This window comes from Loxodonta africana, chromosome 4, assembly GCF_030014295.1.
Source record: "Loxodonta africana isolate mLoxAfr1 chromosome 4, mLoxAfr1.hap2, whole genome shotgun sequence".
Taxonomy (NCBI): Eukaryota; Metazoa; Chordata; class Mammalia; order Proboscidea; family Elephantidae; genus Loxodonta; species Loxodonta africana.
In genome coordinates, this window is record NC_087345.1 from 171884672 (window position 1) to 171910620 (window position 25949).

The following is a 25949-nucleotide window of genomic DNA, read 5'->3' on the forward strand; positions in this document are numbered from 1 at the left end:
AATTGGCCTAGATGTCCCCCAAGACCAAGGTCCCCAGCCCCCACCTCCAGTAACTTGGTCTGTCAAGGTGTGTGGATATGTCTGGGAAGCTTCTGTGACTGTGCACCCTTTGTGCCCTATTATATATATGAATATACATACTGTACATACAAGTATGTATGTAACAATATCTACAACCTAAGCTGTAGATGTATGTGGCTATACTCCCACAGCCCTCCTTCCCCCATTCAGCACACCTGTCTGCCTGTGTATCTGCTTGTAAGTTATTGTTTCTACTGTTGTTGTTTATGCCATAGTGTTTACAGTGGTTGCCTCTTTTTTTCTTTTCTTACGGCAGTGTTTCGTTCTGCTGTGCCTAGGGTCCCTATGAGTCGGAACTGACTCGACGGCACCTAACAACAACAACATGTCCCTCTAAGTGTCTTCCTCGGCCTTTGTTAAGTTGCGCTGACTTCTCCTATGTGTTGTCTTTCCCTTCACCAAAGTTAACACTTGTCTACTATCTAGTTAGTGACTCTCCCTCACCTCCCTTCCCTCATAACCATCAAAGATTGTTCCTTTTTGTCTATAAACCTTTTCTTGGGTTTTTATAATAGTGGACTTATACGGTATTTGTCCTTTTGTGATTGACTTATTTTACTCAGCATAATGTCCTCTAGATTCATCCATGTTGTGAGATGTTTCATGTGTTCATCATTATTCTTTATCGAACAAGCTTAATTTGTAAAGTCTCGGAGCCTTTAGCTGTGAGGCTTTTCAGGCAGGCTTCCCTTTTCTGAACCCAGATGGGTTCTGCAGACTGAGCGGAAGTGGTTTGACCCAGGGAGAAAATGTGAGCTCCATCAGAGGAGCGGGATCCGACCTTTCCCCAGATGCCAGTCCCCATTCAACTAGAGGCTGGCTTCCTCTGCTCTGCAAGCCCCTGGCAGACACTTCTGCCCACAAGAAGACAAAAGCCTATTGCAGCTTTGGTGGAAGTGGCATTCTACTTGGGATAGATGAGGAAGCCAAGTTACCGATGGCCCTGAGAGGTAGAAAGGGGTAGGGGATGGAGGGCAAACATCGTAAAGCAGCCTCCCTTCTCTCTTGCCTCCTGTTGTGGATTGAAGTATGTTCCCAGAAAAGATATGTTCAAGTCCTAATCCCCAGTACCTGTGAATTCAACCATGCTTGGAAGTAGGTTCTTAACATAAGGGCCTACCGGAGAAGGTAGGCCCTAACTCAATATGACCGGTGCCCTTATAAAACGTAGGCCCCAACTCAATATGACTGGCGTCCTTGGAGAAGGAGGAGAAGGGACAGAGGTACAGAGGGAAGACGACCATGTGAAGATGGAGGCAGAGGCTGGAGTTCTGCTCTGCAAAGCAAGGAACTTCTGGGGCTCCCCTAGAGCCTTCAGAGAGTCAACACCCTGAATTCAGATTTGTAGCCTCCAGAACTATGAGAGTATGTTTCTGATATTTTAAGCCATCTAGTTTGTGGTACTTTGTTACAACAGCTGTAGGAAACTAATAACCAAATCAGCTGCCATGGACGTGACTCCAACTCATGGAGACCCCATGTGTGTCAGAGCAGAACTGTGCTCCGTAGGATTTTCATTGGCTAATTTTTCAGAGCTAGGTTTTTTCCCAGGTACCTCTGGTTGAACTGGAATCCCCAAGCTTTCAGATAGCCAAGCGCATTAGCGTTTGTTCCACCTAGGGACGCCAGGAAACTAATACACTTCCTTAAATAATCTTTTCCCTTCCTTCTGCCCCTCCTCTGTTTTTTTGAAAAGAACCCTTGAGTAGGTATTACATATGGCAAGAATATAAACGAGTAATTCTGTAATGGTGACTACGCATGTGTTTGCTGGGGTCTGAGCTAATAGAACTCATTATTAAAGAAGTGATCTCAATTAAAAACCATACAAATGAATAAGCACAACTCTCTAAAGAAGAAATTAATAAACAAACACAGCAAAAGAGCATTCACTTGTTCTTCACGGAAAAAGTGGTTCATTCTAGTCATAACTGAATTAGGTGAGATGTTTTTCTTGTGGTAAAACAACCTCTTCCGAAAAGTAAACATAGAGCTCCATGGGATTACACACACACACACACACACATGTTGTCATGATCTACTGCAGTGGTTCTAAAGTTTTGGCACATCAAAGAAGTTATTAAAAATGAAGATTCCTGAACCCCAACCCTAGACATTCCAATTAAATAAACCTGGGGTGGGGGTACGGTCCAGGAATGTGCATTTCAGCGAGGTCACCACATGCTTCTGAAGCCGGATCACATCTCTGAATCAACTTCAGAAACCTCAGTCTCCCCAAAAAAGGGAAGGAAACTTAATGTGCGTATGGTTAATGTATCCGGCGGCTAACTGAAAGGTTGGTGGTTTGAGGCCACCCAGAGGTGCCACAGAAGAAAGGCCTGGGAATCTATTTCTGAAATCCCTGTGGAGCACAGTTCTACTCTGAAACACACGGGGTCACCATGATTTGGAGTCAACTCTGCGGTTACTGCTTTAGCTGGAGTGTGTAATATGCAAAGCTAAACTGCAAGAACACCAGAGTCAGATCCAAAAGCCGATGTTCATATTTCAAAACATTTGCCAATAAGCACTTGTACATGACTTTAAATTTAACTGATGCTTGTTTCTAAAAAGTAAAAATTACTTAGAAAAAAGCCACAGGGGAAAGAGAAAATAGTTGTCAATGCTACCCTTCACATGAAACATCTCAAAGGCTAGTAAGGAAACCACAAAACACTTTGAATTATGGCAACTTTTTGGCATGGAGCTCTGTTTAACTCATTGAATAGAAGTTCTTTTGGTCCTACTGGAAATATTTCCTATGATTTGAGGCCTGTTCAAAAGACCTTTGATATTCTGAGGTGCCTGAATTACTCTTTTTATAAGGGTCTTTTCTAATTTTTGTTTCTTTTAAGTATTGTTAACATATTTTTTCTTCCTCTCTCTCCCTCTGTATATGTATGTATACATTGTTGTGTGCATCTTGTTGATTTTAACTTACAGTGACCCTATATGATAGAGTAGAACTGCCCTATAGGGTTTCCTAGGCTGCAATCCTTATGAAAGCAGTTTGCCAGGTCTTTTCTCTTGTGGAGCAAATGGTGGGTTCAAAATGCCCACTTTTTGGTTAGCTGTCGAGCACTTAACCATTGCGCCACCAGGGGACGCTTCCTCTCTCTCTACACGCACATATATGTATATATAAGGAGCCCGAGTGGTGCAGTGGTTAAGCGCTTGGCTGCTAACAGAAAAGTCAAGGGTCCTAACCAACCAGCTGCTCTCCAGGAGAAGATGTGGCAGTCTGCTTCTATAAAGATTACAGCCTTGGAAACCCTGTGGGGTGGTTCTACTCTGTCCTATGAGGTCGCTATGAGTCAGAATCGACTCTATGGCAATGGGTACACGCATATAATATATATACACATACATATATAAATTAAATGGCATTGTGCTATAAACATTTCTATCCTACATTTTCACTTATCATCATGTGCATTTCACATAATTACATAATTTTTTAAAAGCGATTTTTAGTGACTATTAATCTTTAACAAGGCACTAGTTAGTGTGATCAGCCATCCCAATGTGAGCAGTGAAAGTCCCCCATCCTAGGAAATCCCGTAGTCCCAAGCAAACTGGTAGTTGGTTACCCATTAACTAGTCTACCTGTACCTCTCCAGTCTTTTGACCTTGGGCAATGAATCTCTCTGGGCCTCCATTTCCTCATCAATAAAATGGGGGTGACAATAGCTTATTTTATCATTTTTTGGTGCAAAAATTTTTTTTCACATTCCAATACCTCTGAAATTGGAATGCACCTCACCATCAATAATATAAAAGCATTTTATCCTAAGCTAACTGGAAGACTTCTTCTTCCAAAAACCCGCTGCCATCTAGTTGATTCCAACTCCTGGAGACCCAACAGGGCAGGGCAGAACTGCCCTCTAGGGTTTCCAAGGCTGTAAGCTTTATGGAAGAAGACTGCCATCACGTTCTCCCACAGAGCAGCTGGTGCGTTTGATTCGGTTGGCAGCTGAGTGCTTAACCACTGTGCCACCAGGGCTCCTTGCCTTTTACCTGGTGGTGCATAAAATAATGGAGTGTCTTATAAAGATGATGTCTTAGTCTAGGTGAACATAATAATACCTGCGTCATAGGGTCTCTGGGGGTTAACCAAGAAACAGAATGCTTAGAACAGCAACTGGCTGATATTAATCACTTAGTAAACACAATCTATTAGTGTTCCAACCTGTGGACAGATTCTGAATTACTTAACTAGTCTCCCCTTTTCAGACCTTGAGATTGCTTCCAATTTTCTTACAATTATCTAAAAACAACAAAAAAAAACTGACTACTGTCAAGTGGATTCTGACTCAGAGGGACCCTAGAGGACAGAGTAGAACTGCCCCATGGAGTTTCCAAGGAGCGCCTGGTGGATCTGAACTGCTGACTGAACGTCCTTGAATATGCAAGCTATATGTGCATCTCTGTAATAGATTCCTAGACGTGGTATCACTAGGCCAAAAAGCAAGAACATGTCTAAGGGATGGACTTATCATCTTAGTGACTAGAAAACAGTCAAACCTGGGTTAAAATCATCACTTACTCTGTGACCTTGGTCATTTTGCCTAACCTTTCTATATCTCAGTTTTCACATCTATTAAAAACAGGATAATAATAACATTCACAGGCATATTGTGAGGTTTAAATAAGAAGATGCAATTAGACACAACGCAATACTGGCACATGGTACATGCAAAAGAAGTTGAAGTTATTTTTAATCGGACATAGACAGCAGCACTGCTTGGCTTCCTCCTACCTTTGCATGAGTAGACATTAACTGTGTAAAACCACCAGCTTTCAACAGCGACTTCTTGTGGCCATAACAGAAATAGCAGCCACAAAAACTAGGTGGGCGCTGTCAGGAGTCCCTGGGTAGCTCAAACCATTAAGGAGTTGGGTTTGCCCTTGGCTGCCAACTGAAAGGTTGGAGGTTTCCCAGGGATGCCTCAGAAAACAGACTTGGTGATCTACTTTGGGAAAATCGGCCACCGAAAACCCTACGGAGCACAGTTCTGCACTGACACACACGGAGTAGCTTTGAATCAGAAACGACTCCAAGGCAGCTGTTGTTGTTGTTTTTTTTTTCCTTTTTATTCTGGCTGTCAGTTATGATTAGATTCATCAGTTCTTTCCCCTGGTGTTTGTTAACAAGACTGTTCATTTGGATGGCAGAAGCCCCTGTCGAACAATCTGAGACAGACCTCAGGAAAGACATAACAGATCTTGCCATTCTGCATCTGAGGGCCTGTGTGATTACTTTAAATATTAAAAGGTGATTTATATCTCAGGCTGGTCAAAGAGTTCATGTTCATTTTTACGAAAACAGCTCAGAGCTCAGGGACAGTTTATCCCTCTGTATAATACGACCATGAGAAATCAGTTCGGCAGTTTCATTTGTACCACACAAATCCTGGCAGACTCCAAGACTGAATGGTCAGGATTTGCATACTGATACGCAACATGCAACTTCTGAAAGGCCTGTTGGCTTGAATGTATCCCACACGTTGTTTATTTCACCTAACGCTGGTAACAGCATATCTTGAAGACAGTTCCAGGTCATGATATACAGAGCCTCCCCATTCACTGGAGTTGTTTCTTATCTCTTGCTCTAACAAAGCAGCTGCAAGATGAAGCAGGTACGTCCATTAGGTAAGTTCCTGTAAGTGGAATTACTGGGTCAAAGGCTAGATACACTTGCAGTTCTGCTAAGTATTGCAAAGGGCATTTTAAAAAGGTTGTCCTGCAAGTAGTTCAAAGAAACTCAGACATGGCTTGCATTATAATTTTAGTTAGACTAATTAAATAATAATTAGTCAATCTCTACCCAAATTATTATAATTCCAAATCAGTAGAAGATAAATAAGTTCTTTAAAATTTAAAATATGTAAAAGTATATTAAGAAGTCTGTTTACTTTAAGGAAGTCAATGGAAGGAAATGACTACCAAACCAAGCTGAAATGAAGGGCAAATGGGTCAGACAGGACGCAGTCAAGCTTATGATATATGCCCTAAGTCAACAAAAGTATTTTTTACTTTTGTCTACAATGCAATGTGTTATAAACCTCCTGTGTTCTTACTGCAGGAGAAACAGGGATGGTAACATACGGTCCCCAACTTCAAGCTGCTCACAATCTGGAGTGTGTGTGTGTGTGTGTGTGTGTGTGTGTGTGTGAGGGTGATCAGTTCCAATGGCTCACCTCTGCCACTGTCCCTCACCCCCACCTCCACCCCACCACACCTTCCTGAGAACACCTGCTGCTTTTCCCCTTTACCACTAGACTGAAACTATCTATTGACCAGTATGTTCTCGGCCGAATATAAACCTAAACACTATTTTTCATCTAAGTGTTATATAACCTCATAGTTCCTGGCATCCAATACTATCTGAATATGTGGTCACTGAATTCTAAGTCTTTGTCACATGACTAAAGAGAGGCTCCTGGCTTCCACAGATCAGCAGACAAGAATGAGAAAACTAAGATGTTGACTTTCTTTCCGAATGCTGCATTGTAAGTTACTGGTAGAGTCAGGACTAGAATCCAGGCCTCCTGATTTCCAGGGCAGTGTTCCTTATAGTAGGAGCCCTGGTGGTGCAGCGGTTAAGCACTCAAACCCACCAGTTGCTCTGCAGGAGAGAGATGTGGCAGTCTCCTTCTGTAAAGATTACTGCCTTGGAAACCCTATGGGGCAGCTGTACTCTGTCCTATGGGGTTGTTATGAGTTGGAATTGACTCGACAGTGTCAGATTTTTGGGGCTCCTTATACTAGCCCTTGATACTTTTGACTGATCTTCAGTTAACACTTGTGGAATGCCCATTTTGTGCAAGGTGCTCAACTAATCTTTGGGTAGCAGAGTAATGAGGTGTATTCTTTGGGCTTGAACAATCAATGAATGAATGGAGTTAATATAAACACATACTTCTCTTTACCTAATATATAAGCAGATCTTTCTACATTTATCAGTTTAAAGCAAGTGAAAGGGGTTCATGAGCTTTTCTGGCTAATGTGAAATGAAAGGCCTTGAAAAGTCAACTGTATCACTAACTAAGAACAATTTACGCACAGAAGTCTCCCCTTAGTAGATGACGTGACTAAACTGGAAAGCAGTAAAAACTTTCGGTCTGACCTTTTACTGAACACGCAGACATTTGATAAATGAGATGGAGAACTCTTCTGCGTGAAGATCTGTGCATCTTAGATTAATCCACTGCTGTTGAGTCGATTCCAATTCACAGTGACCCTGTAGGACAAGGAAGAACTGCCCCATAGGATTTCCAAGACTCTAAATCTTTACAGAAGCAGACTGCCTCATCTTTCTCTTGCAAAGCTTCTAGTGGGTTTGAACCACTGACTTTTTGGTTAGCAGCATCTCAAAGATATTTTGAGAGGAAAGGTAAAGTAATTTAACTCTTTAATCAGTAAACACGTAATTTTTCTGTTGCAGCACACATAAATATTGGGGAGAAGGCAAGGGTATGAGTTCACAGAAATTGCAAGATTGCCATCACCCATGCCTTTCAAGTCCCAGAGGTTCCATGTTTGCTTTCCTTTGCTGGTGAAATCTGGTGCCTCTGCCTGCTGGGCTGTTCTGAGGTAACATGAAGCTCCTTCTGAATCACCTGAACAGTAAACCAGGATCCCAAAGGCCTTTTGTCAGGTGACCATGTAATTTATCATCCCAACTGGAACACTTTGGAGAAGGAAAGTGGGTACTATTAATAATTACATGTGAAAAACCTGGGAGATATGGTCACCTGAGCTTTAAATAACACATTCTCACATTTTACCTAAAGGCTGGTTTAACTGAAAATGAATATTTCCAGGAGCAAATGAAATATAAACACAATTCAAGAATTTATTAATTATTTTTCTATTGGCTTTCCAAAGTACATAGGATTTTTTCTTTCTTCTTTTTAATGATAAAAGGAATATCTGCTTTTTTTTTTTTTTTAAAGCCAGAGCGTATATAAAGTAAAAAGCCCCTCATTTTTATGCACTAATTTCCTTCCCGAGAAGCAGCCACTGCTGACAGCGTGGAGAGTATCCTTCTAGACATTTCCAAAGCATGGAACAGCAGTGGGTGTCACTCGGGGCTGGGTTTCAGAGGATCTTCCAGACAGTTGATGACTATATTGGCTTAAAAAAAAAAAAAAGGGTGTGCAATACACTGAATCTGACTGATAATTATGGTCTGCTGTCAAAATAATATTTGCAGTAACTATACTTTCTGCTTTTAATTTCTCTCCTCTCATTTGCTCTTGAACCCATTTCAAATGGGTTCTCACATCTATCACACCATTAAAACTGCTCTTACCAAGAACATCAGTGACCTTAACATTTTTAACATCATCTTTCTCCATAGTACTTACCACCACAGATATACTATGTATTTTACTTCTATTTGTTTATTCAATGTACCTCCCCACCAGAAGACAGTAGTAGCAGAGATTTTTGTCTTTTTTTCTCCCTTGTTATATTCTCAGCCATCTAGAACAATATAGTAATAAATAAAAAAGTGCAACAAGTAGATAAATAAATTTAGTTGAGCTTATATCCCAGTTGAAGGAAAACACAATAAACTAAATAAATATGTTAGCATATATAAGATGTCGATGGTAATACAAGTTATGAAGAAAAATCAGGCTAAGGGCAATAGGAAATACCATGCCATGGTTGGTGACAGGGAAAGGGTTGCTATTTTATAGGGTGACCAAAAAATGCTTCTCTAATAAGGCAAAATTTGAAAAGAGACCTGAAGGAAGTGAGAAAGAAAGCCACGTGTGGAAAAAAAAAAAAACAGTCGAGAAAGAGAATACAGCAGATGCTAATGTCCTGAGGTTGGAATTTTCTGGGTGTTTGAGGAGTATCAAGGAGATCAGTATGACAGGAGCTAAGTACATGAGGCAGAGAGTGCCAGGAAACGTGCTCAGAGAGGAAGTGGGAAGCCTGTCCATGCTGAGCCTTGCAAGGTCTTAGCTTTTGCTCTGGAGTGGGAAAGAAGCCCCTGGAGTGATCTGAAAAGAAGAGTGTCCTAACCACAACACTCTAGCTGTTGTGCTGAGAACAGATGGAAGGGGGCATGGCAGAAAGAGACAAACCAAAGTTTATAGAAAAAATATAGAGAAGCTGAATCCATCAACGTATAAAAAGGATTATACACCAGGACCAAGTGGGATTTGTCCCAGAATGCAAGGTTGGTTTAATATCTGAAAACCAATGAATGTAATATACCACATCAATAAAGGGCAAAAATTATATGACTGTCTCAATAAAAGTTTACTGAATAAAAATTCTGACAAACTTCAACACCCTTTCATGATAAAAAAACAACAAACTACAAACAGAAGGGAACTGCTTCAATCTGATAAAGGGTGTCTACAAATCACTTACAGATAGATAATATCATACTTAATGGTGAAAGACTAAATGCTTTCCCTCTAAGATCAGGTACAAGTCACTCTCACCACCTGCTATTCAATATTGTACTGAAGGTTCTAGCCAAAGTAATTAAGCAAGAAAATGAAATAAAAGGCATCCAAATTGGATAGGAAGAGGATGACATAATCTTAGGTACAGAAACTCCTAAGGATGATCAATATACAAGAATTAATTGTATTTCTATACACTTGTAATGAACAATCTGAAATGAAATTAATAATTCCATTTACAATAGCATCACAAAGAGAGAAATACTTAGGACACAACTTAACAAAAGAAGTACAGGACTTTAAAACTGCATAACATTGTTGATAGAAATTAAAGACCTAAATAAATGGAAAGAGAGCCCATGTTCAAGGATTGGGAGACTTAATATTGTTCAGATAATAATACTCCCCAAATTGATCTACTGATTCAACACAATCTCTATCAAAACCCCAGCTACCTTTTTTGCATAAATGACAAGCCGATCCTAGAATATGCATGGAAAGTAAAGGGACCTTGAATAATAAAAACGATCTTGAAGAACAAGAATGAAGTTGGAGGATTCATACTTTCTGATCTTAAAACTGACTACCAAGCCACAGTAATGAAGACAGTGTGATCTTGGCATAAGCATGGACATATAAACCAACCGGAACAGAATTTCAGGAATAAACCCATGTGTCTATGATCCACTGATTTTCAACAAGGGTGCCAACGGGGCAAAGAATAGTGTCTTCAATAAACGGCACTGGGAAAACTGGATCTCCACATGCAAAACAATGAAGTCTGACCCCTAACTTATACCATATACAAAAATTAACTCAAAGAGATCCAAGACATAAATATAAGAGGTAAAACTATAAAAATCTTAGAAGAAAACATAGGGGCGAATATTTGTGTACTTGAAATAGGGAATGGTTTCTTAGGTATGACAGCAAAGCATAGGCAACAAAAGAAACGCAGATACATTAAACTATCAAAATTAAAGATTTTTGTTCTTCAAAGGACAGCATCAAGAAAGTAAAAAGGACAACTGAAGAGAATGGGAAAAAAATCGTACAAACCATATATTTGATAAGGGGCTTGTATCTAGAATGTAAAAAGAATTCTTACAACTTAGTAATAAGAAGACAATCCAACTTAAAAAATAGGCAAAGAATATGAGTAGACATTTCTCCAAAGAAGCCATACAAATGGCCAAAAATCACATGAAAAGATGATCAATGTCATTAGCCATTAGGGAAATACAAATCAAAATCACAATAAGATATCACTTCACACCCACTAGAATGGCTATAAGCAAAAAGACAGATAATAAATAGAAAGTGTTAGTAAGGAGTTGTGGAAATTGAGTCCTTCCTACACTGTTAAAAAACCAAACCCTTTGCCATTGAGTCGATTCCAACAACTTGTAGCGACCCTATAGGACAGAGTAGAACTGCCTCATAGAGTTTCCAAGGAGTGCCCAGTGGATTCGAACTGCCAAGCTTTTGGTTAGCAGCCATAACACTTAACCATTACACCACCAGGGTTTCCCCTACACCTTTAGCTGGGTCACATGATAACTCTATGTTTAGCCTTTTGATGACCTGCCAGGCTATTCTCCAAAGCGGCTGCACCATTTTTATTCCTACCTACACTGTTAGTAGGAATAAAAATGGTGCAGCCGCTTTGTAAAACAGTCTGGCAGGTCATCAAAAGGTTAAACATAGAGTTATCATGTGATCCAGCACTTCCATTCCTTATTCATAATGGCCAAAAAATGTAAACAACCCAAATCTTCACCAGCTCAGGAATGGATAAATAAAATGTCATATATCCATACACTGGAATATTATTTGGTGAAAAAAGAAAGAAAAGAAATGAAGTACTGGTACTTGCAACAACATGGATGAACCTTGGAAACATTATGCTAAGTAAAAGAAGCCAATCACAAAAAGATCACATATTGTTATTATTTCAATTATATGAAATGTCCAGAATGAGAAAATCTAAATATATAGAGAGACTACATTAGTGGTTGCCCAGGGCTGACAGGGATGGGAGGGATAGAGAGTAAGGGCTAAAGGGCATGGGCTTTCATTTCTGGGTGATGAAGTGCTCTAAAATTTACTGTAGCAATGGTTGCATAACTCCGTGAATATGCTAAAAACCACTGAACGGCACATTTTAAAGGGATGACTCGTCTGGTGTGTGAATACGTACCAATTGAGCTGTTACCAAAAAAGAAGAAAAGACAGCCTTTATCTCCATTCTTGACTGACTGTGTAACTTTGGGAAAATTACTTAAAATAAGTACTATATAATTTATTATGTTCTAAGTTACCACAAGAAGCCCTGGTGGCACAGTGGTTAAGGCCACTCCTCGGAAATCCTGTGGGGCAGCTTTACTCCATCCTATAGGGTTGAATGAGTCAGAATCAACTCAAAGACAATCTGGTTTGGCTTTTTTTTTTTTTAAGTTATCACAAAGGAGCCCTGGTGGAGCAGTGGTTAAGCAATGGGCTGCTAACTAAAAGGCTGGTAGTTCAAACCCGCCAGCCACTCCACAAGAGAAAAGAGTTGGCAGTCTGCTTTAGTAAAGATTTACCACCTCGGAAAATCCTATAGGGTAATTCTACTCCATTGTTTAGGACAGAATGGTCTTGACAGCAACTGGCTTTTGGGTTTAAGTTATCACAGAACCCGCTGGACAAATGCATAAATGCCACCCCCCAACATTCAATTCTTCTAAATGATATCACACAACTACTCTGAATTTACCTTTTCTTTGAAATTGTATCTCCCCAAAATGTATCAATTTGTCTAGGCCATGATTCTCAGTACTGTGTGATTGTCCACCATTTTGTCATCTGATGTGATTTTCCTATATGTTGTAAATCCTACCTCTATAATGTTAAAGAGGCATGATTAGAGGCAGTTATGTTAATAAGGCAGGATTCAATCTACGAGATTAGATTAGGTTTTAAATCAATCTCTTTAGAGATATAAATGAGAGAAGCTGCAAAGAGACAGGGGGACCTCATACCACAAAGAAAGAAGCACTGGGAGCACAGCACCTCCTTTGAAACCAGGGTTTCTGCGCTGAGAAGTTCCTTGACCAGTGGAAGATTGATGCCAAGGACCTTCCTCTAGAGCCAACAAAGAAAGCCTTCCCCTGGAGCAGGCGCCCTGAATTTGGCCTTCTAGCCTTCTAGACTGTGAGAGAATAAACTCTTAAGCCACCCGCCTGTGGTATTTCTATTACGGGAGCACTAGATAACTAAGACATGCATTCAATAAATTTTAGAAATTAGGTGTTATATTTATTTTGTATTTTTAAGTCCTGTTCACTTTTCTTTTCAATAGTATTGACAGAAAATATTCTTTAAGGTTTTTTTTTCCTATTTTATGAATTGAAGTTAAGGAATGTAGTCCAATTAGTAATACCAAAAACCAAAAAAGCCACTGTCACAGAGTAGATTCCGACTAATAGTGACCCTACAGGACAGAGTAGAACGGCCCCACAGAGTTTCCAAGGAGCGCCTGGTAGATCTGAACTGCGAGCCTTTTGGTTAGCAGCTGTAGCACTTGACCATGAGGCCTCCAGGGTTTCCTAAAAAAACATGGAGAAGTTATTCAGGAGAGAAGGGGGAAAAAAAAAGGACAAATGTAATAAAAACTGAGTCAGTCATATAAGTCACTTGGCAGAGCCACAAACCTTTAAGGATGATAGCTAGCATCCAAACCTATCTTTTACAGGTTATCTTTATATAGTACTGGAAGACACACTTGGGTTTAGTTACAGATTCTCGCCTCATACAGTTTCCTCCTCTGTGAGATGAGAATAAAATGAATGAGACGTTTAAGTTAAATTCTGTAAAAATGGGAATACTACTACTTAAATAAAAATATATTTTTTTTTAATTTAACTCACTGGTGAATACTACTGCGAGACTTGAACGCGACATGCAAGCGCTCGAATTCAAGTTGTGTTCTTTTTTTATGGGTAAAGTTAAGGTCTAGATGAACTCCGAACTCCCAATTTATGGCTCCTACCTTGTTCTGTATTTGCAGGTCTATTTTTATGACGTGATTTGAAAAAGTAGAGTGGCCCTCGTTTCATTGGCGTTTCATTTCGGGAACTGCAGACAGTGGGAGTAAAGCTCGTCCTGGAAGCTCAGGCGTCTTAATCCTGATCTCTGCTCAATTTCCTCTCCCCAAAATGAACGTCTCGCGCCTAATTTGACCCTTAAGGCTTCCCATCTCTTCGCCTCAACGCGCATGCGCGGAAACCCGGCGCACTTTTCCTGGCTCCTCTGCAGTTCTTAGAATGGCGGCCTGCGGCGTGGGGCTCTTGGTCCGTGTGCCCCTGTGTGCCCAGGGAAGGGGTCAAGTCTATCGTCCTATTTGCCGGCTTCTCAGTTGTCCAGGTACCGTGGCCGCCGACCTCAAGAGAGAAGAGCAGTCTTCTGGGAACGTGGAGGCAGGTGATGGCACCGTGTCCTCGGTTTGCTCTCCTCTACCCGCAGCCGGAGAGGGAAGGGGGAAGAGACTGGGATCGCGGGCGAGCGCGTGGCCGGTGGAAACGGCCGTGGAACCTTTGGCAGGAGGGTGGGGCTGTGTCCTGGCGCCTCTCATCTCACTGGGTGGCCCTTAGGCCTTTGCGGTTGCTGATGTTGGAGGTGGGATTTGTGTCTCCTCTTTCTTAGGGGCGACTCCTGTGCCCCAGGAATGAAATTCTTTTAAGCCTCTAAAATGCAGTTTATTAGCATTTTACGGTTTGGCGAAATAATATCCCCTTTACGGTTGCCTTGTCATTCAAAAACGTAACTTGATTTTGATATCCTCAAGATGTCGAGGCCGAGCTTAGGGAAGGCTTGGTGAATAATCAGGTTTCCTGTCAAACGTAGCATTTTACCTATCCAGTTTATTGCTATATACCTTACTCCTTTGGCCATTTTGAGCAAAAATCAACCTGGTAACAGATTTACATCCAGTAGAACAGGCAGTTGTCCCGCGGATGCTCTAAGTTTATATGCTTCTACGTGTATTGATAGGAAGCCTTACTATTGGAATTACCCTATTATTATTGAACCCCACTTGTGACTCCATGAGTTGAAATCCACTCGGTGGCAATGAGTTTGTTTGTTTTTGGTGTGACTTAAGAGCTGTGTGTTTGTTACTTACAGTTCTTAAAACAGTTCTGTGAGGGATGTATCACTGTCTCCGTTTTACAGATGTAGTTGTTGTTAGGTACCTTCGAGTTGGTTCTGACTCATAGCAGCCTTATGTACAACAGAAGGAATGCTGAAACACTGCCTGGTCTTGTGCCATCCTCACAATTGTTACTTTTGAGCCCATTGTTTCAGCCACTGTGTCAGTCCTCCTCGTTGAGGGTCTACCTCTCTTTCGCTGACCCTCTATCAAGCACGATATCCTTCTCCAGGGACTGGTCCCTTCTGATAACATGTCCAAAGTACACGAGATGAAGTCTCGCCATCCTTGCTTCTAAGGAACATTCTGGCTGTACTTCTTCTAAGACAGATTTGTTTGTTCTTCTGTCAAAGAGCTAAGTAATCTGCTCAGAGTTAAAAAGTTCAATAATTTGGACCTACAGTCAAGATGTGTTGATTTCTGCCATTTCTTGGAGCTATAAATTGAAGAGATGAAGTTATTTTGGGGGAACAGTCTAAAGTTAGCTAAACAATAAGATATTCCCCCCAAAGAATTTATAGAATTGTTCATTAGACTGTTTGAAAGACTTATATTGAAAGGGAGTGAGGGTGTTACTGACATTTTTGTTGAGATGTTGATTGTGTTGTGTTTAATAGAAGCCGCTACTGTTAAACACTCTTAACTGACCCTGAAAATTTGAGAAATGATTTTTCCAAAGAGGCTATTGTAGTCAAACATTTGTATAGTGGTTTAAGTTTGAGAATGTTTTCATATGATGTTTGAGACATAAAAACAACCCTGCGAAGTAGGTGTGGAAGGAACTTTTTTGTGTGTGCCTTAAGTGAAAGTTTACAGTTCAAATTAGCTTCTCATACAAAAATTTATACACACATTGTTATGTGACCCTAGTTGCTCTCCCTATAACGCGACAGCACACTCCTCCTTTCCACCCTGGATTTTCTGTGTCCATTCAATCAGTTCCTGTCATTTTCTGCCTTCTCATTTTGCCTCTGGACAGGAGCTGCCCATTTAGTCTCCTGTATCTACTTGAGGTGAGAATAAGAGGCACACTCTTCACAAGTACTATTTTATGTCTTATAGCCCAGTCTAATCTTTGTCTGAAGAGTTGGCTTCAGGAATGGTTTTGGTTTTGGGCTAACAGAGAGTCTGGGGGTCATGTCTTCCGGGGCCCCTCCAATTTCAGTCAGACCATTAAGTCTGGTCTTTTTACTAGAATTTGAGTTCTGCACCCCACTTTTCTCCTGCTCCGTCAGGGACTCTCTGTTGAGTTCCCTGTCAGGACGGTCATTGGTGGTAGCTGGGCACCATCTAGTTCTTCTAGTCTCAGGCTGATGGAGTCTCTGGCTTATGTGGCCTTTTCTGTCTCTTGGGTTAATATTTTCCATGTGTGTTTGGTGCGCTTTCTCCTTTGTTCCAGATGGGTTGGGACCAGTTGATGCATCTTAGATGGCTCCTTGTTAGCTTTTATGACCCTAGACGCCACTCACCAGAGTGGGATGCAAAACATTTTCTTATTAAACTTTGTTATGCCAGTTGACCTAGATGTCCCCTGAAATCATGGTCCCCAGACCCCCACCCCTGCTACTCTGTCCTTTGAAGTATTTGGTTGTGTTCAGGAAACTTCTTAGCTTTTGGTTTAGTCCGGTTGTGCTGACTTCCCCTGTATCGTGTGTGGTCCTTTCCTTCACCTAAGATAATTCGTGTCTACTATCTAGTTAGTGAATATCCATCTCCCTCCCTCCCCACCGAGGTAACCATCACAGAATGTTTTCTTCTGTGTTTAAACCTTTTCTTGAGTTCTTATAATAGTGGTCTCGTACAATATTTGTCCTTTTGCAACTGGCAAATTGCACAACCTAATACCTTCCAGATTCATCCATGTTATGAGATGTTTCGAGGATTCATCATTGTTCTTTATCATTGCATAGTATTCCATCGTGTGAATATACCATGATTTGTTTATCCATTCATCCGTTGATGGGCACCTAGGTTGCTTCCATCTTTTTGCTGTTGTGCACAGTGCATAGCGGTATAATAGATTCTGAAATCAGGTAGTGTGAGGCCTCCCACTTTGTTCTTCAGTCATGCTTTACTTATCTGGAAGGATTTTTTTTTTTAAAGTATTTTACTGTGTTTTAGGTGAAAGCTTACACAGCAAATTAGGTTTACCTTTAACAATTTTTATACAAATTGTTCTGTGCCATTTGTTACAATTTTTACAATGTGTCAGCATTCTTATTTCCATTCTGCTTGTTCTGTTTACATTAATCTAGCCTCCCTTCCCCTCCCTGCCTTCTCATCTTTGCTTTTAGGTAACTATTGACTGTTTGGTCTCATATAGTTAATTGTTTAAGGGAGCATGTTACTCACAGGTGATAGTGTTTATTTTATAAGCCAATCTATTATTTGACTGAAAGGTGACCTGCAGAAATAGCTTCAATTCCGTATTGAGAGGGTATCTTAGGGCAATAGTCTCATAGGTTCCTCTAGTCTCTATTAGTCCAATAGGTCTGGCCTTTTTTTAGAAATTTGAATTTTGTTGTATATTTTTCTCCCATTCTATCCAGGACCTTCTATCATGTCCCTGGTCAGGATGGTCAGTAGTGGTAGCTGGGTACCATCTAGTTCTGGTCTCAGGTTAGAAGAGGTTATGGTTCATGTGGGTTCCTAGGCTGGTGGACTAGTTCCTTCTTTGAGCCTTTGATTTCTTTCATTGTTTTTTGCTGTATAGGAGGAGAGACCAGTAGTTGTATTTTAAATGGCTTCTTGAAAGCTTTTAAGACCCCAGACGCCCTCACCAGTCTAGGATGTAGAACATTATCTTTGTGAACTACATTATGCCAATTGACTAAGTTGTGCCCCGAGACTATGGTCCCAAGTCTTTTGACCAAGTAAACTAATCCCACGAGTTGTTTAGATATGTCTAGGAAACCTCCGTAATCGTACTCCTTATGTGGTTTGTTGTATATGTGGATACATGTGCGGTACACACAAATGTATGTATACATATGCCTATGGATGCACCTGTACATGCATGTGGGTTTATTCACATATGCCTTCCTATACATGTATATGCACCCATATCTACCTCTGTAACCACACACAGTGGGTCATAGCGAATTATGGGTAATGTTGTGAAGAATAGGAATTCCAGAACACTTAGTTGTGCTTGTGAGGACCTGTACATAGTATCAAGAGGCAGTTGTTCGAATAGAACAAGGGGTTGTGTGATTTGAAGTCAGTAAATGTGTGCATCAGGGTTGTGTCCTTTCACCATACTTACTCATTCCGTATGCTGAGCAAATAATCCGAGCAGCTGGACTATATGAAGAGGAACGTGGCATAAGGATTGGAGGGAGACTCATTAATAACCTGCTATATGGAGATGACACAACCTTCCTTTCTGAAAGTGAAGAGGACTTGAAGCACTTACTGATGAAGATCAAAGGCCACAGCCTTCAGTATGGATTACGCCTCAACATAAAGAAAACAAAAATCCGCACAGCCAGACCAATAAGCACCATCATGGTAAATGGAGAAAAGATTGAAATTGTCAAGGATTCCATTTTACTTGGATGCACAGTTAACACCCAGGGAAGCAGCAGTCAGGAAAACAAATGATGCATTGCATTGGGCAAATCTGCAAAAGACCTCTTTAAAGTGTTGAAAAGCAAAGATGTCACCTTGAAGACTAAGGTGCGCCTGACCCAAGCCATGGTGTTTTCAATCGCCTCGCCTCCTATGCATGCGAAAGCTGGACTATGAATAAGGAAGACCAAAGAAGAATTGACGCCTTTGAATTGTGGTGTTGGTGAAGAATATTGAATACACCACGGACTGCCAAAAGAATGAACAAATCTGTCTCGGAAGACATACAACCAGAATACTCTTTGGAAGCAAGGATGGCGAGACTGTATCTCACATACTTTGGACATGTTATCAGGAGGGATCAGTCCCTGGAGAAAGACGTCATGCTTGGTAAAGTAGAGGGCCAGCAAAAAAGAGGAGGACCCTCAACAAGATGGATTGACACAGTGGGTGCAACAATGGGCTCAAGCACAATAACAACTGTGAGGATGGCACAGGACCGGGCAGTGTTTTGTTCTGTTGTGCATAGGGTTCCTGTGAGTCAAAACCAGCTCGTCGGCACCTAATAACAACAACCACACACATACTTTTCATTTTTTTTTTTTACTGTTGTTGCAAAATAGCGTGTGTTATAGAATTTACTGAAATTATCCCTCTTTTCTCAGCTACTTCTTACTGTCTTTATTTACCTTGGTTAAGTTGCACTGACTTAATCCATGGTTAGGATTGCCTTTCCCATCACCAAAAGTTGCAATTACCTGCTGTCTCAAAAGCGATTCCCGCTTCCAGTCCCTCCCATCCCTGGTAACCATCAAAGAACTTTGCCTTCCATGTGTATACCTATTCTTGGCTTCTTGTACTAGTGAGGCTATACAGTATTTGTCTTTCTGTGTTTGCCTTATTTCACTCAGCATAATGTCCTCCAGAGTCATCCATTTTATTTTCCGTGGACGCCTCATTGTTCTTTATAATTGTATAGTATTCCATTGTATTTATGTACCACAATTTGTTTATCCATTTGCCTGTTGATGGGCACTTAGGCTGTTTTCATCTTTTTGCTATTGTGAGTAATGCTACAGTGAACGTAGGTGTGCATATGTCTATTCATGTCACTGCTCTTATATCTCTAGGATATATACGTAGGAGTGGAATTGCTGGATCATAAGGTATTTCTAGCTTTTTGAGGAAGCGCTATAGTGTTTTCCATAGTGGTTGTACCATTTTACAGTTCCACCAGCAATTCATATGAGTTCCGATCCCCCCACAACCTCACCAGCATTGTTGTTTTCTGTTTGATCATTGCCATTTTTACAGGGGTGAGATGGTATCTCATTGTAGTTTTGATTTACATCTCTGTAATGGCTAATGAGGGCACTGGTGGCACAGTGGCACTCTACTGCTAACCAAATGGTTGGCAGTTTGAATCTGCTAGCCCCTCCTTGGAAACCCTGTGGGGCAGTTCTGCTCTTTTCGATAGGGTCGCTATGGAATTGACTCAATGGCAACGGGTTTGGAATGGCTAATGATCACGAGCAGCTTTCTATGTGTTTGTTGGCCACCTGAGTGTCCTCTTTGGTGAAGTGTCTGTTCATGTCCTTTGCCCATTTTTTTGATTGGATAGTTTGTCTTTTTGTTGTTGAGTTGTTGAAGTTTTCTATATGTTTTAGAGATCAGACTCTTACCAGATAATGTCATTGCCAAAGGTTTTTTCACAGTCTGTAGGTCCTCTTTTTCCTCTTTTGGCAAAGTCTTTTGATGAACAGAAGTATTTAATATTTAAGAGGTCCCAGTTATCTAATTTATCTTGTTGTGCATTTTTAGGTTTGTTTGATAGACTATCCTGGAAATTGGGTCCCCTAGTTTTGATCCCAGTCCTACTGGTGGTGCAGTGGTTAAGAGCTACCGCTGCTAATCAAAGGGTCGGAAGTTCGAATCCACCACCCACTCCTTGGAAACACTATGGGGTGGCTCTACTCTGTCTTGTAGGGTCTCTACGAGTTGGAATCGACTCGATGGCAATGGGTTTTGTTTTGTTTTTTGGTTTAGTTTTGATCCTTTGTTATCTTCCAGGAACTTTACAGTTTTAGCTTTAACATTTATAGTTTATAACTTTAACATAGGAGCAGTGGTTAAAGCGCTCAGCTAACTGAAAGGTTGGGAGTTTGAACCTACCAGCCGCTCCGAGGGAGAAATGTGGCAGTCCGCTTCCGTGAAGATTTACAGCCTTGGAAACTCTATGGGGGCAGTTCTGCTCTGTCCTGTCAAGTTGCTGTGAGTTGGAATCAACCCAACTGCAGTTTTTTTTGTTTTTGTTTTTGACCCTGTGTTATCTTCCGGGAATTTTATAGGTTCAGCTTTAACATTTAGGTCTTTGATCCATTTTGAGTTAGTTGTTCATGATGTGAGGTATGGATCCTGATTCATTTTTCCGTATATGGATATCCGGTTTTGCCAGCACCATTTGTTAAAGAGACTGCCCTACCCCCGCACCATTGAATGAACTTTGACCCTTTGTCAAAGATCAGCTGCCCATAGATGGATGGATTTCTGTGTTCTCAATTCTGTTCCATGGTCTAGGTGTCTGTCATTGAACCTATACTGGCTGTTTCGATTACTGTGGCTGTATAGTAAGTTTTGAGACTGGGTAGTGCAAGGCCTCCTACATTGTTCTTCAGTTATTTTTTTTTAGCTATTTGGGACCTCGTTCTTTTCCATATAAAGTTGGAGATTAGTTTTTTCATTTCAATCAAGAATATTGTTGAGATTTGGATCAGGATTGCATTACATCTATAGATCGGTTTTGGTAGTATTGGCATTTTCACAATGTTAAGTTTTCCAATCCTTAAGCATGGGATGTTTTTCCATTTACGTAGATCTCTCTTCGTTTCTTGACGTAGAGTTTTATAGTTTTCCTTGTATAAGTCTTTTACATACCTAGTTAGCTTTAGTCCCAGGTATTTTATCCTTTTGGGGGGCTGTTGTCAATGGTGTTGATTTCTTGACTTCCTTTTCAGAGTCCTCCTTGTTAGTGTAGAGGAACTCAACAGATTTTTGTGTGTTGACCTTATAGCCTGCCGCTTTGCTGAATCATTCTATTTCAGTAACTTTCTCATGGAGTCTCTGGGATTTTCTATGTATAAAATCATGTCACCTGCGAATAAGGACAGTTTTACTCTTCCTTTCCAATTTGGATATCTTTTGTTTTCCCTTCTTGCCTTATTGCCCTAGCTAGAACGTCCAGTACAATATTGAATAAGAGCAGTGATAGAGGACGTCCTTGTCTCATTCCCTTTCTCAAGGGGAATGCTCTCAATTTTTCTGTCTTGAGAATAATGTTGGCTGTTGGTTTCGCGTATATGCCCTTAATTGTGTTGAGGAATTTCCCTTCTATTCTTATTTTACTGGGAGTTTTTATCAGGAAAGTGTGTTGGATTTTATCAAATGCCTTTTTGGATTGGACTGAGATGATCATGTGATTCTTTTCCTTTGTTTTATTTATGTGGTGAATTATGTTGATTGATTTTCTAATGTTGAACCATCCTTGCATCCCTGGTATTAATGCCACTTGATCATGATGTATTATTTTTTTGACGTGCTGTTGAATTCTTTTGGGCAGAATTTTGTTTATTTTAGGGTCTGTCTGTATTCATGAGGAATAAACCACAAACCCATTGCCATAGTGTTGATTCCATCTCATAGCGACTCTCTAAGGACAGAGTAGAACTACCCCACAGGTTGTAAATCTGTACAGAAGCAGACCGCCACATCTTTCTCCTGTGGAGTGGCTGGTGGGTTCAAACTGCTGACCTTTCAGTTAGCAGCTGAGGGCTTTAAGCACTGTGCCACCAGGGGCGTTCTGTCATTTTCTTTTTTAGTGATATCTTTGTCTCACTTTGGAATCAGGGTCATGCCGGCTTCATGGAGTGAATTAAAGTGTATTCCTTCCTTTTCTATGTACTGGAAATAGTTTGAGTAGAATTGGTGTCAATTCTTTTCTGAATGTTCGGTAGAATTCTCCAGTGAAGCCATCTGGGCTGTGACTTGTTTTTTTTTGGGGGGGGGGCAGTTTATAACATCCTCAATTTCTTTTGTAATGAGCTTGTTCAAATTTGCTGCCTCCATTTGTGTTAATATAAGTAGGTAGTATGTTTCCAGAAATTTGTCCATTTCTTTTAGGTTTTCAAATTTGTTGGAGTACAGTTTTTCATAATATTCTGTTACGGTCCTTTTTATCTCAGTTGGCTCAGCTGTAATGTCACCCATCTCATTTTTTATTTGGTTATTTGCAACTTCTCATTTTTTCTGGAAGGAATTCTCATTACTCCCTTTGTAGATGAGGAACAGGCTAGTGCAAGCTTACCCAGCTATTCAGTGGCAAAGGTAACCATAAAACCCAGGTCTTCTAATTCTAAGGCAATACTCTTCCTACCTACTATAGTTTTTGTTCTGTTTTGTCTTTTGAGAAAATGCTTTTGACTGTGGGGTATAGCAAGTAACAAAAATAACAGGTATAAGAGTAATTATACCTTGTACACATTTAAAAAAAAAAAAACCAAACTGCTTGGTGTCGACTCGATTCCGACTCTTCGCAACCCTATAGGACAGAGTAGAACTGCCCCATAGTTTCCAAGGCGCACCTAGTGGATTTGAACTGCTGACTTTTTTGTTAGCAGCTGTAGCTCTTAACTGGAAACCCTGTGGCATAGGGGTTAAGTGCTACACTGCTAACCAAAAGGTAAGCAGTTCAAATCCACCAGGTGTTCCTTAGAAACTCTATGGAGCAGTTCTACTCTGTCCTGTAGGGTTGCTATGAGTTGGACTGAACTCGATGACAACGAGTTTGGTTTTTTCGTTTTGGTAGCTCTTAACTACTACGCCACCAGGGTCTCCTACACACATTTAGAAGCCTGCACTTTTATAATCGTAAAGAGTTTCAGAAATATCTAATGGAGTTTTTCACTCAGTGTGGGAACTCATTGTCAGAAGAATTCCTAGTAATATTTTCTGGTAACAAGGGACACACTATCTCATAAATCAGTGTATCGTATTTTTGGTTGGGCTCTAATTGTTGGAAAATGTTTATAAAGAGTTAAAATCTAATTTCCCGTTTTCATCTGTTGGTCTTATTTTTGCCATAGCTTTCATACGAGCGTCCTTTAGCTCGCTGTAGTGGAAGAGCTCTGATTTAAGAATAAGAGCATGTAGTGTATTATTCAGGACTCTTTAAGATGCAGGTGACAGAAACCGAACTCAAATTAGCTTAAGTGGAAAACGGATATGCATGGCCCTATGCAACCAAACTCCAGAAAGACAAAATAGTGCTGCCCTCTGGTCAGCCAGATCTTTGTGCGTAGCCTTCCTCAGCTATTGTATGGTGGCCTGATTATCTCAGGTTCTTTCACACTGGAGGGATTTGTGGTTGGAGTGGGGGGAGAATGTAGCCATTAGCAGATCTGTGTGCACGTGCTTACAGGTTTCTTCAAACCGATGAAGAAAATAATCCTTTACCTGAAATTGAAAAATTCAGGGAAGCATGTTTGATCACATGCCTACCCTTTGGATCAAGAGCATATGGTGTTCAAAATAGTCTTTACAGCCCTGGCCTAGCTAATGGGGTGGGGCAAGTGTGGGGGGCAGGATAACTGTATTGACAGCCTCAGCACAACCATGTAGAGTGGTTTCCTACAACCAGAGGTGTGCTGTTACCAAAACAAGGGGGAACAAATGCCAGGTATCTAGACAGTAGGTAAGCACTGCCGAGGGCTTGCCAGTTTATAAGGTATTTGACGTTGTGCAGTTTCTTCATCTGTAAAGTGGTGATAACATCTGTCCTGTCTATCTCAAAAGGCTGTTATGAAATTCAGAAGAGAGTGTACATGTGAATGTGCTTAGAAAACTGCCAATTGCTGTACATGTTATATTTGATGATGACATTCATGTTCTCATTCGTCTTTTCAGGCCATAATTCCCCACTTTATGTCTGGTAATCATGTATCGTTGTTTCCAGACTCTTCACTGTTGTTACTCCTCTCTGATGTTCTCTGGTTAATTAATGTCCTTCATATCTGTTATGTCCATAGAGCAGAACATTAATACTACTCCATGTGTTTTCTGACCGGTAAGTAGTAAAGAAGTGCTATTACTCTTTGAATTTGAATTTTTAAAGACGTTTATTTTAGTGAAACGTTAGATGATATATGTATTCTTTCCCTCCCCCACCCCAAAAGTTAAAACATTTTGCGGTGTGATGGATCACGTTTATATGGCCTTTCTCACCATAGTCTTACAACCAAATGATAGGGTGGGATTATGCAGATAAGGTGCATGTGGCCTGCCAAGGAGATTGGACAGCTTGCTAATAATGCAGAAAAGGTAGTGACGCCTTTGTGGGGAGTGGGACCATGCAAATAAGGGGATTGGTCAGTTTTGCCATCCTGCTAGGCTTAAAATGAGTCACCCCAGATGTGGAAAGAAGGGACCTCACTACTACTGAGAAAGAATAGTGAGGAGTAGTCTCTTGGACCCAGGGTCCCTGTGCTGAGAACCTGGTGTGAGACAGCAAGAAGCATCAGCAGAGAATGGTGAGAGTAGAACCAGGAGACCAGCAACAGAATGCTCAGCGGGCCTCCTGGCTCACAGAGCAAGGTGATTACAGTAGGTGTGCTGACTCACAGAGTGAGAGAGCTGAGCACCTTTGGGCAGGAGGCTTGCTGGTGGAGTTGGATGCTTCCCAACTGATTGGCAGAACTAAAAGAGCTTTGTAACACTTGGCCCGAGCGGGACAGAGATGAGGCTGAGAGGTTGAGGGCCGGCCAGAGAGAGGCCTGTCTGTGGGTACAGCTAAGAAGAGGCTGTCCTGATTGAAGAACGTATCCTGAGTTGTTCCCCATCCTGAATTATAACCTGTTACTTCCCTAATAAACCCCGTAACTGTGAGTATAGGGAGTCCCTGGATTATGAATGAGTTCCTTTCTTAAGCTTGTCTTTAAGTCGAATTTGTATGTAAGTCGGAAAAAGTTAAAAAAAAAGAATTTTTTTTTTTAGGTATGGTTTATATCTAACATCAGTCAAATGTTTGTCTTAGTATGTAGTGTACGTTTCTATGCATAAAAAACATTGAAGAAACACTTCCAGAGACACTAAAGCGCAATAATACAATAATAATAATAACATTGTGATACACGTTGCAAAGTAGCGCCCATTTGTTACTTTGAAGCATTGTGTATGCCTCAAATTTTTAATATAATAGGCTTTATGGGGTTGGTTCATAACTGCAAGTTGTATGTAAGTCGGATGTTCATAACCTGGGAACTTTGTGAGTTCTTTGTGGCCATTGCAAAGAATTATCAAACCCAGCAGAGAAATAGAGAATGCCGTGGGAGGGACCGCTAGTGTTAGAATTGGTGAAAGGTTGAAGAGAAGAGGTTATGTCCGACCTCCGCCTCGTATCCGCCTTGTAGAAATCAGCCTTGGGCTGTTGATCTGGATTCTCCTCTCCTTTTGTGAAATCAGGCCGAGAGGTCAGATGCTGGCACCATGCTGTTTTTGTACATTCTTTTGATTCATTTGGAGCTTTGATTGAATCAAACTCCTAGGCCTCATATGGACTACCGCTAGATTGTTTTTTCCCGTTATGTGCACGTGTCTTTTTTTTAATCCTAAAAGCAGACAGTGTT

The 25949-nt window shown here is 40.8% G+C and overlaps 1 protein-coding gene across 3 annotated transcripts in view; it reads left to right on the forward strand.

Annotated features, from left to right (window-relative positions):
- The first annotated feature begins 13786 nt into the window (after nucleotides 1-13786).
- The window catches only part of MTPAP (mitochondrial poly(A) polymerase), a 55557-nt gene continuing 43394 nt past the window's right edge, over nucleotides 13787-25949 (forward strand). The window contains exon 1 of one of the 3 annotated variants that reach the window (XM_064284970.1): nucleotides 13787-13919. In XM_064284970.1, the coding sequence (XP_064141040.1) occupies nucleotides 13820-13919 (100 nt within the window). In that variant the 5' untranslated portion in view covers nucleotides 13787-13819. Of the gene's footprint in view, nucleotides 13977-14022; nucleotides 24392-25949 lie in introns of those variants that run through there. The other 2 variants (XM_003410698.4, XM_064284971.1) reach the window with 2 other exon arrangements.